This window comes from Oncorhynchus mykiss, chromosome 27 (genome assembly GCF_013265735.2).
Source record: "Oncorhynchus mykiss isolate Arlee chromosome 27, USDA_OmykA_1.1, whole genome shotgun sequence".
Taxonomy (NCBI): Eukaryota; Metazoa; Chordata; class Actinopteri; order Salmoniformes; family Salmonidae; genus Oncorhynchus; species Oncorhynchus mykiss.
In genome coordinates this window covers 40,293,690-40,305,834 of record NC_048591.1, presented here as the reverse complement: position 1 = coordinate 40,305,834, position 12,145 = coordinate 40,293,690, and the positions used below count along the sequence as shown (strand labels likewise).

The 12,145-nt window shown below is 42.3% G+C and overlaps 2 protein-coding genes across 4 annotated transcripts in view; one reads left to right on the top strand and one right to left on the bottom strand.

Moving 5' to 3' along the window:
* The window catches only part of LOC110508036 (voltage-gated potassium channel subunit beta-1), a 264,532-nt gene extending 258,567 nt beyond the window's left edge, over positions 1-5,965 (top strand). For both annotated transcript variants that reach the window (XM_036964964.1, XM_036964965.1), the window contains exon 14: positions 5,308-5,965. In XM_036964964.1, the coding sequence (XP_036820859.1) occupies positions 5,308-5,397 (90 nt within the window). In that variant the 3' untranslated portion in view covers positions 5,398-5,965. The remainder of the gene's footprint in view (positions 1-5,307) is intronic.
* A 2,317-nt stretch (positions 5,966-8,282) lies between these two features.
* On the bottom strand, positions 8,283-11,004 carry ssr3 (signal sequence receptor, gamma). Of its 2 annotated transcripts, NM_001160569.1 has the most exon segments (6): positions 8,290-8,386; positions 8,389-8,459; positions 8,995-9,126; positions 9,915-10,013; positions 10,142-10,268; positions 10,734-10,995. In NM_001160569.1, coding segments are annotated over 6 exon segments (564 nt in total). In that variant the 5' UTR covers positions 10,867-10,995; the 3' UTR covers positions 8,290-8,384.
* Between the last annotated feature and the right edge of the window lie 1,141 nt (positions 11,005-12,145).

Here is a 12,145-nt window from a genome sequence, read left to right as displayed (position 1 = left end):
AATGGGTGTACAGGCTGAAAGCTTTCATCCAATGGGTTTACAGGCTGAAAGCTTTCATCCAATGGGTTTACAGGCTGAAAGCTTTCATCCAATGGGTGTACAGGCTGAAAGCTTTCATCCAATGGGTTTACAGGCGGAAAGCTTTCATCCAATGGGTGTACAGGCTGAAAGCTTTCATCCAATGGGTGTACAGGCTGAAAGCTTTCATCCAATGGGTGTACAGGCGGAAAGCTTTCATCCAATGTGTGTACAGGCGGAAAGCTTTCATCCAATGGGTGTACAGGCGGAAAGCTTTCATCCAATGGGTTTACAGGCGGAAAGCTTTCATCCAATGGGTGTACAGGCTGAAAGCTTTCATCCAATGGGTGTACAGGCGGAAAGCTTTCATCCAATGGGTGTACAGGCGGAAAGCTTTCATCCAATGGGTGTACAGGCTGAAAGCTTTCATCCAATGGGTTTACAGGCGGAAAGCTTTCATCCAATGGGTTTACAGGCTGAAAGCTTTCATCCAATGGGTGTACAGGCTGAAAGCTTTCATCCAATGGGTTTACAGGCTGAAAACTTTCATCCAATGGGTGTACAGGCTGAAAGCTTTCATCCAATGGGTGTACAGGCTGAAAGCTTTCATCCAATGGGTTTACAGGCTGAAAACTTTCATCCAATGGGTGTACAGGCTGAAAGCTTTCATCCAATGGGTGTACAGGCTGAAAGCTTTCATCCAATGGGTTTACAGGCTGAAAACTTTCATCCAATGGGTGTACAGGCTGAAAGCTTTCATCCAATGGGTGTACAGGCTGAAAGCTTTCATCCAATGGGTGTACAGGCTCTGTACTACTAAAGCTGGTGTCTAGATCATCGTCATCACCAGAAGCAGCAGGATTAGTCAGTAGGACACACAGTAGGACACACAGTAGTCAGTGATTAGACAACATATTACAGATTTTCCCCCCCATCAATACACACTCAAACAACCTACTATATCCCCCCACATGTCAATAATCATGCATACTAACCTTCACACACAATACCCACCCCCAACAGACACCAGCCAGTCACCCACACCATCCCCTCCTTACTTAAACCTCCTTTTCTCCAATTTAGACTTCAAGCCTTGAATGAACAATCAACTAAACCTCCTTAATAGAAAACTACAATAGAAATTGTAGCCTACTTGTAAACAGCATGGACCATGGTTATGGCTAGCTCCAGTATATATATATATATATATATATATATATATATATATATATATATATATATATATATATATATACAGTGCCTTGCGAAAGTATTCGGCCCCCTTGAACTTTGCGACCTTTTGCCACATTTCAGGCTTCAAACATAAAGATATAAAACTGTATTTTTTTGTGAAGAATCAACAACAAGTGGGACACAATCATGAAGTGGAACGACATTTATTGGATATTTCAAACTTTTTTAACAAATCAAAAACTGAAAAATTGGGCGTGCAAAATTATTCAGCCCCCTTAAGTTAATACTTTGTAGCGCCACCTTTTGCTGTGATTACAGCTGTAAGTCGCTTGGGGTATGTCTCTATCAGTTTTGCACATCGAGAGACTGACATTTTTTCCCATTCCTCCTTGCAAAACAGCTCGAGCTCAGTGAGGTTTGTGAACAGCAGTTTCGCAAAGGTCGCAAAGGTCAAGGCGGCCAAATACTTTCGCTAGGCACTGTATTTGCTTATCAAATCACATTTTTATTTATCACATACACATGATTAGCAGATGTTAATGCGAGTGTAGTCAAATGCTTGTGCTTCTAGTTCCGACCGTGCAGTAATATCTAAGTAATCTAACAATTTCACAACAACTAACTTATACACACAAGTGTAAAGGAATGAATAAGAGTATGTACATAAGAATATGAGTGAGTGATGGCTGAGCGGCATAGTCAAGATGCAGTAGATGGTGTAGAGTACAGTATATACATATGAGATGAGTAATGTAGGGTATGTAAACATTATTTAAAGTGGCATTGTTTAAAATGGCTAGTGATACATTTATTACATCAAGATGACAAGATGCAGTAGATGGTATAGAGTACAGTATATACATATGAGATGAGTAATGTAGGGTATGTAAACATTATATGAAGTGGCATTGTTGAAAATGGCTAGTGATACATTTATTACATCAAGATGACAAGATGCAGTAGATGGTATAGAGTACAGTATATACATATGAGATGAGTAATGTAGGGTATGTAAACATTATATGAAGTGGCATTGTTTAAAATGGCTAGTGATACATTTATTACATACATTTTTTCCATTATTAAGGTGGCTAGAGATGAGTCAGCATGTTGGCAGCAGCCACTCAATGTTAGTGGTGGCTGTTTAACAGTCTGGTGGACTTGAGATAGAAGCTGTTTTTCAGTCTCTCGGTCCCAACTTTGATGCACCTGCATTGACCTCGCCTTCTGGATGATAGCGGTGTGAACAAACAGGTAGTTTGCCCCCGGTGATGCATTGTGCAGACCTCACTACCCTCTGGAGAGCCTTACGGTGACTTACACTAGTTCCTCGTGCTGAGCTTGATGTTGATGGGATCAGACTCTAAGTAGAACACAATCACGTTAGACTCTGCAGTAGTTGGTTAGCTAGCTAGATAATGGTTAGCTAACGTAACCTAACGAAGCTAACGTTAGCTTCCAAAGTTAAAAATAACATTGCCAGATAGCAGCTGCCTAATTACATGTATATGCTTTGGAATGTCTAGCCAGCGTATTGTGAAAGCTAGCTAGCTAGATTTTGGTTTAAATAAACAAATGTAGTTCGCTAGCAAATTACAGTTGAAGTCGGAAGTTTACATACAGTCATTAAAACTCATTTTTCAACCACTCCACAAACTTATTTTTTAACAAACTATAGTTTTGGCAAGTTGGTTAGGGCATCTACTTTGTGCATGACACAAGTAATTTTTCCAACAATTGTTTACAGACAGATTATTTCACTTATAATTCACTGTATCACAATTCCAGTGGATCAGAAGTTAACATACACTAAGTTGACTGTGCCTTTAAACAGCTTGGAAAATTCCAGAAAATTATGTCATGGTTTTTAGAAGCTTCTGATAGGCTAATTGACATCATTTGAGTCAATTGGAGGTGTACCTCTGGATGTATTTCAGTTCCTCTTTGCTTGACATCATGGGAAAATGTAAAGAAATCAGCCAAGACCTCAGAAAAATTGTAGACCTCCACAAGTCTGGTTCATCCTTAGGAGCAATTTCCAAAAGCCTGAAGGTACCACGTTCATCGGTACAAACAATATTACGCAAGTATAAACACCGTGGGACCATGCAGCCATCATACCACTCAGGAAGGAGACACAATCTGTCTCCTAGAGATGCACATACTTTGGTGCGAAAAGTGCAAATCAATCCCAGAACAACAGCAAAGGACCTTGTGAAGATGCTGGAGGAAACAGGTACAAAAGTATCTATATCCACAGTAAAAACGAGTCCTATATCGACATTCCCTGAAAGGCCACTCAGCAAGGAAGAAGCCACTGCTCCAAAACCTCCATATAAAAGCCAGACTACGGTTTGCAACTGCACATGGGGACAAAGATCGTACTTTTTGGAGAAATGTCCTCTGGTCTGATGAAACAAAAATAGAATTGTTTGGCCATAATGACCATCGTTATGTTTGGAGGAAAAAGGGCGAGGCTTGCAAGCCGAAGAACACCATCCCAACCGTTAAGCATGGGGTGGCAGCATTATGTTGTGGGGGTGCTTTGCTGCAGGAGGGACTGGTTAGTTAAAGCTTGGTTTTAAATGGGTCTTCCAAATGGACAATGACCACAAGCATACTTCCAAAGTTGTGGGAAAATTGCTTAAGGACAACAAAGTCAAGGTATTGGAGTGTCCATCACAAAGCTCTGACCTCAATCCTATAGAAAATTTGTGGGCAGAACTGAAAAAGCATGTGCAAGCAAGGAGGCCTACAAACCTGACTCAGTTACACCAGCTCTGTCAGGAGGAATGGGCCAACATTCACCCAACTTATTGTGAGAAGCTTGTGGAAGGCTACCCGAAAGGTTTGATCCAAGTTAAACAATTTCAAGGCAATGCTACCAAATACTAATTGACTGTATGTAAACTTCTGACCCACTGGGAATGTGATGAAAGAAATAAAAGCTGAAATAAATCATTCTCTCTATTATTATTCTGACATTTCACATTCTTAAAATAAAGTGGTGATCCTAACTGACCTAAGACAGGGAAATTTTACTTGGATTAAATGTCAGGAATCGGGGAAAAACTGAGTTTAAATATATTTGGCTAAGGTGTATGTAAACTTCTGGCTTCAACTGTAGCTAGTTAGCTCCGTTATTTTCTGCTGCGTTGATGTTGACTGATCGGATAGCTCCCTCTTTTGAAGTGAAAATCGATAGAGTAGCATCCCTTTTCAACGTTCGGCGACATGGCAAACCCATCAGTTGAGACTTCAGTTCCGTTTCAAAAGTCCTCGGGCTGAAAGTCCTCGGGCTGAAAGTGCTCGGGCTGAAAGTCCTCGGGCTGAAAGTCCTCGGGCTAAAAGTCCTCGGGCTGAAAGACATTTTGATATTTCTCACACCTCCATGGAGTGGTCCTCCATGTCCTGAAATCACTATGAATTCTGGATATTGTGGTTTACAACCAGGCAATGTAGCTGGCTTGTTTCAACCGGTGAGATGCATAAACGCTCCTATAGGCATTTTTATGACACATATGTTATGTTGATAACATTTTATGGATATATATATATATATATATGTATATATATATATATATATATATATATATATATATATATATATATAGTGAAATCGAGCAGTGGTGAAATGTCCCTTTAACCCTAAACCTAACCCTTAAAGGTGCAATATGCAGGAATCTCTCGCCATTTCCTGGTTGCTAAAATGCTAATAGTTTGCCTAATTTCAGTTTATGTTTCACTCAGAGTGTATAGAATCATTGTACCATCCAAACTGCTGTGAAATATTGTATTGTAATTTCAGCTGTTTTGATGCTGATGTACAAAACCGGAAGTATAAATCACGAAAATAAAACTTCAGAACGGGAAGCACAGAAATATCAGACATAGAACAGATCTACAGCTTCTTAGACTTGTTTTCAATGAGAATAAAATATCTACTAATTGTTCTAATTTTAACTCATTCAGGACATGGGAAAAGTCCTGACTTTTCAAACAATGTCTTTGTTTTCCTACTTTGTCAGGATATTATGGTCCTGATAACGTTGGAAAACACACGTACACTCACACACGTTCTGCTATTTTCCACAGTTCCTTCCAAAAATGACGTCTCATGTGGTGTCGGACATCGATCACATCCTGGGGAACAAGCCGTACAGTAAGAAGGAGTATCGGTCCTAGACACCCAGGAGGAAGCAGAACCACTACTGTACAACCACTGTGGATCCAGTTCCACCAACCATCTGGGCTCAGCTTCCATGGGGTTTCAGCTCAGTCTAATCCCAGCCTAGTTCAGGCCTGCTCTGCTCAGCCCCAGCTTTCTTAGCCCAGTGTAACCAAGCTTAGTTCAGCCTAACCAAGCTCACCCTCTGCCTAGACCAGCTTTCAGTCCAGCTTTCAGCTCAGCTTACTCTTATCAGTAGATTCTCTGACTCCTGAGTTTATTAACCATGTAGATGCATGCTTCCCCTCTCTGGTGTGCCTGGACTTTCTCTTCATAAGCACATTATACAAAACAACACAAAAGGGGGTTAATACTTAGAATATACCGTAAGCTTCTTCAACAATTCATTTTGAAAACAAACTCCTCTCTCCAGCCAGTCTACTGTATTTGACACTTGTTTGACCTTTGCAAAGCAGAGCACCCTGGGACATTAAGTTTCAGTGACAGGGGTTTGTTGTCTGCGAGGGGTAGACTGTGCATGTTGTCGCCCCCCTCTGGTCGTATAAGATACTGCTATGGAATATCTTTATTTTATTTATTTATTTTACCTTTATTTAACCAGGTAGGCAAGTTGAGAACAAGTTCTCATTTACAATTGCGACCTGGAATAGATTTAATAGATTCTCTGGGAGAGAGATATGGAAAATCTCAATTGCATTTCCTTTGGAGAATCTCAATCGCACACTCCGTGCGTCCTCTCTCCTCGCCTCTTTCGCAAAACCCGTTGGTGGAGAAGATCAGAGGGGAGGGACCACTGGGTTTCTCCTCCAATTGGTTTTGAGGAGGACGCGAGGAGAGAGGATGCGAGGAGTCAAGGAAAGGCAACAGAGACTGGTCTCACAGGTGGTCTCCTGTGCTGTACTGGGTATTGTCTGTTTGCAGCCATAGAGGATACTCTGAATTGAACCCGCATCGTTGATTGCTGATGTGAATCAGGGATAGCACAAGCAACTCTGTGACACGACCTCCCACCAGACCAATGTTACCCGCTGGCGTTGCTTGTTTCAGTGATAATGCGAAAGTTAGGTGAAGTATTTAGAGAAATTATAAAGGTATATATTTATTCTATAATAGTATGTGAAAATACATTTCTTCTGCGTGTTTAAATGTTTTGTCTTTCAAGGGTGTATCTATTAAACTTCACGGGGAAAACCTTGTAACATAAACAGAACCAAGCCCCCTTTTCATGCAGATTAAAATAAAGCATTCTCTAAATAATCTGTAAGTATTGTGTAAATAGTGTTCCGCTGTTTCTCCTCTGTCAGCAGAACCATACATTCATGGTCGTTTAAGCCTGATACCAGTCCTCCGCTCCTGGGTTTTACCCATTTAGCTTAGGCTACTTTTCCTTAAAATAGACACAAGGTGGATTTAACATTTTATAAATAACTAATTATGGGAGGAATGAACAATGACTTGCTTCGATGGCTTGCTTGGCAGATGGTTAAGTCCTACCACAGGAGCTGGCTGGCATCTCGCTGGGGCAGCAAGTAGCCTAGTGGATAGAGTATCGGGCCAGTAACTGAAAGGATGCTGGTTAAAATACCCAAGCCGTCAAGGTGAAACATCTGCCGATGTGCTCTTGAGCAAGGCACTTCACCTTAATTTGGGGGGGGGGGGCTCATAGTGATGGCTGGAATGGTATTGAACTCCATGTGTTTGATTTCACTCTATTCCAGACATTATTAGAAGCCTTCCTCCCCTCAGCAGCCTCCTGTCACACTATCCTACAGATTTTGTTTAACCTGGTCATCAATATTTAGTGTCAAGTTCATGATAACGTCCAGCCTTCTCGCTTACAGATGGTTGCTGTATGTGATGGTTTGCTTACACTTACTGGAATCAATCCGTATCGCAGATCTGTTATAGCTCAATTTAAAGGCAACGTTAATGCATTCACAGAGGCTGCATTCACGGTAACCGCTGCATGTCAGAGGAATCTGAATTTACCTTCACATTTTTAGACTGCTCTTCCCCGATAGGGATTGAATCCAGCACTAACAGAGATCTATAGTTAATGATAGACGTTAGCTATATTTCAATCTGATGACTCTCCTGTACCTACAGTTGGAAGGTGGCCAGTGATCAGATTGGGACCAGCCTTTTCAGTGTGCAGTGATCCACCCTGCAGAGTGCCTTGACATGAGCCCTGCTAACAGAACACAGGTGCCCAGCCCCAAATTAACCCCGTCATCCATTTAATGAAAGTATTGAATAGGTATAGACAACGTTATAATAGCTCAGATCTACTCAAGCGCAGAGTAAAAGGCAAGAGTGGGTTTGAGATTTGGGTTTCCTGAGTTGTCTGTGGCAATGGGTCTGGTCCCATTCCCTTGACCCTATCACCTAGCTCCGAAAGGTCAGTGTGATCTCTGAACATAAAGGGCTAGGGCAAGAAGCTAGTGGATCAAATGGAACTAGGCCGCCAGGAATGTCACATGAACTCCCCCCGTTCTGACAATATACACTGTGTTCTACAGTATTTAAGTTACCAGGCCGTTATAAGTGTTTTCTACAGTACGTAATGTTATCAGGAGAGAATTTACCAACTATATTACTGACAAACATCAGTGTCTCTCTATCCAGATTCATGTTATTTCCTATCCTGTCATGAGAACAGTGACCTCTGTACATACCCTATATCAATTAGTATGACACTTCCATTAATAAATGTATAATGCCAATGATGAATTCTATGGGTGTTTCATTCTTGAAAATGGAAATAAATTGTCTGAATATTTGCTGCTTGACAATAATAAATCACAAACAAAATGGTTGATTATCTGACCACTCAGGATAGACCTGGAGTGACCTGCAGACCCTGATCATGAAAACTCACAGCTGAAATTGTGATTATTATTTTATTCTCCTCCCAGTCATAAAAAAAACTCCCCTAGCTTCACCCCAGCCACCCCTCTTCTCAGTCGGTCATTTCTTTCTTCCTTCCTTCCTTTACTTGGATCCAGTGGACAGCAGGGCGATGAGGCCAGATGAGGCACTGATGGATAGGATGTAGTTACTGTGGGACCAATGGGTTAAGGACAAATCACATCTGAGGTGGATACACTGGGAAGAAATAGCAGGGAAAGTAGGGAGAGAGAATAACCTGTCAGGCTTAGCTACATACATGGGTGAGTATTAACAATCTCCTACAAGCACACACAGATTTCAGCATTAAGCATCTCCTCCACTCAACCCCACTTCTCAGACATTATTCAGCAATCCAGAAACGTAAACAGAATGCAGCCGTGACAACCTGGAGATTCAATACAGGATCTGTATTTGAACCGGTGATTGACTAGGCCACAGACTACAGCCAATGAATAATCAAAGACGTTTCTCCTCCGAGTACTATAGCACAATAGGACAATGGACAACAAAAAAAAAAGGTGAAGGTAATGAAAATGCCAGGATGTAAGTCTAGCCTCTACTAATAATGATTGTTAAGGATTACCCAGCTATTTTCAGCTTTAGTAAAAGCAGACAGTTCCTACTGGAACTTCACCTTTCTAGTGAAATTGATGAGGATGTTGAATGTGCTTAAAAAGGGATACACGGTGGGGTTGAAGTTCTTCAGCAGGAAGAAGGAGGCGATGATGACGAGGACCAGGAACAGAGTGTTGTTATAGAAGATAGAGAAGGTGGTGGCCTCATAGTCAGCTACCTCGTTCTTCTTCCACAGGATCCTAAAATGGGGAAGGAAAAGGGTTTATCAACCTTTTATGCATGTATCTGAGAAAAGGGTTCCATGGTTAAGGCCGCTGTTCGGTAGCCTGGCCCCAGATCAGTTTGTGCTTTGAGAATAGGGTTCCATGGTTAAGGCCGCTGTTCGGTAGCCTGGCCCCAGATCAGTTTGTGCTTTGAGAATAGGGTTTCATGGGTAAAGGCTGCTGTTCGGTAGCCTGGCCCCAGATCAGTTTGTGCTTTGAGAATAGGGTTCCATGGTTAAGGCCGCTGTTCGGTAGCCTGGCCCCAGATCAGTTTGTGCTTTGAGAATAGGGTTTCATGGGTAAAGGCTGCTGTTCGGTAGCCTGGCCCCAGATCAGTTTGTGCTTTGAGAATAGGGTTTCATGGGTAAAGGCTGCTGTTCGGTAGCCTGGCCCCAGATCAGTTTGTGCTTTGAGAATAGGGTTCCATGGTTAAGGCCGCTGTTCGGTAGCCTGGCCCCAGATCAGTTTGTGCTTTGAGAATAGGGTTCCATGGTTAAGGCTGCTGTTTGGTATTATCATTTTTACTGGGAATCAGACCCACAACCCAGGCATTGCAAATGCCATGCTCTACAAACACAAGGTCATGGAAATTATTTAAGGAGTTGGCAAGAGAGCAGAAACAGACTGGCACCCAGGCTATAATAAAGAGAGACTAGAAACAGACTGAGCTCCAGCTAGCCTGGGTGCCATCGGGTACCTTATCACACAGTAACCCGCTAAGAGGAGTAATTGACGTCCGATCACAGACTGGCTGGCTCACTGACCTCTCATCCTTCTCTTTACGAGACATCTTGCGATTGTCAGCCTCAGACAGTTTCCTGGTCACCTCCTTGGAGACGGCATCCTCTCGCTTCTGGGCAACTCTGTGGTCGAGAGAGAAGACACATTTAGAAGTTAGAATACAGACTTACTACAGATTGATGCCAAACTCAATGCAGAAAGCGAAGGCAATCGTTTTAAGTGAGTGTTCATGTTTGTATGATGAACGTACTTGTGTTTGAGGACAAACTTGACATTCTTATAGGCGAAGGCCACCAGGTAGGTGCTGACCAGTGTCATGACTCCATACAGGACCGCTGACTGGACCAGGTCCATGTGCCAGATTCTCCAGAACAGCCCTGATCCACAACAAGGGGAGACCACAAACAGATCACAAATCATTCTTTATACGTTGTAGTTCACACGAACAATAACTACTCTGTTCATCATAATAGTATTACATACAAGTGCTACTTTCACCAGAATAGACTCGCTAACGTTATTAACTACCTACAATGACGTGACTGTTAGCTAATCAAGCCTGGGATAACTTAGCTAGTTAGCTAACGTTAACAAGTTAGAACACAATATCAATCTCAGCTAGCTAAATAGTTAACTTTAACTTCACATGTCATATACTAGCTAGCTAGGTAGGTAGCTAACTGGGCAATATATTAACCAGCTGTGGCATAGCAGGATAGCTAGCTAATTTAGCCATCTACACGTCACGTATGTTAGGTAGAAAGCTAGCTACCGGTAGTAGCATTTCCATTCAATGCATCTATGCTACAATTAGCTGCTAACGGTCTGGTCTTGCTACTTACAAATTGGAATTGCGGACACGATTAGCGCATTTCCGTAGAAAAGCGCGGTGGACTTTGCAGACAGGTTTCGGCTGAAGTCCTGCAGGAGTAGGTCTTCCTCGGATTGCTGTTTGCTGCTACCTTTGGGTGCCATGCTTCGTAAGTGTCCGAGCCGTCTCTTGCTCTACAGTGAAGGAAGACTGACACGTATATGCGCTGAAGCGGGTTGAGAAACGCTACGACGCGTCAGCACGAACACGGAAATAGCTGTATTTAGAACGAGGTTTTCTGCCTTCCGTGGTGATCCGCTTTGGCCGTCGTAAATGGGAATGTTTAACATTGCCACCTACTGTTCTGGATGTTGAAAATAAAAATCTATGGTCAAATAGTGGAATAAATACCCTACTTACACTGAGTGGCCAAAACATTAACGTCATCTACAAAATTGCTTCCAACACTCTACTCAGCAAACTGGATGCAGTTTATCACAGTGCCATCCGTTTTGTCACTAAAGCACCTTATACCACCCACCACTGCGACTTGTATGCTCTAGTCGGCTGGCCCTCGCTACATATTCGTCGCCAGACCCACTGGCTCCAGGTCATCTACAAGTCCATGCTAGGTAAAGCTCCGCCTTATCTCAGTTCACTGGTTACGATGGCAACACCCATCCGTAGCACGCGCTCCAGCAGGTGTATCTCACTGATCATCCCTAAAGCCAACACCTCATTTGGCCGCCTTTCGTTCCAGTTCTCTGCTGCCTGTGACTGGAACGAATTGCAAAAATCGCTGAAGTTGGAGACTTTTATCTCCCTCACCAACTTCAAACATCTGCTATCTGAGCAGCTAACCGATCGCTGCAGCTGTACATAGTCTATTGGTAAATAGCCCACCTATTTTCACCTACCTCATCCCCATACTGTTTTTATTTATTTATTTTTATTTTTCTGCTCTTTTGCACACCAATATCTCTACCTGTACATAACCATCTGATCATTTATCACTCCAGTGTTAATCTGCATAATTGTAATTATTTGCCTACCTCATGCCTTTTGCACACAATGTATATATAGACTCCCCTTTTTTTCTACTGTGTTATTGACTTGTTAATTGTTTACTCCATGTGTAACTCTGTGTTGTCTGTTCACACTGCTATGCCTTATCTTGGCCAGGTCGCAGTTGCAAATGAGAACTTGTTCTCAACTAGCCTACCTGGTTAAATAAAGGTGAAATAAAAAATAAAAAAATAAAAAAAATTAAGAAAACCTTCCTAATATTGAGTTGCACCCAACCTTTAGCCCTCAGAACAGCCTCAATTCGTCAGGGTATAGACTCTACAAAGTGTTGTAAGCATCCCACAGGGATGCTGGCCAATGTTGACTCCAAAGCTTCCCATAGTTGACTGGAGGTCGTTTGGGTGGTGGACCATTCTT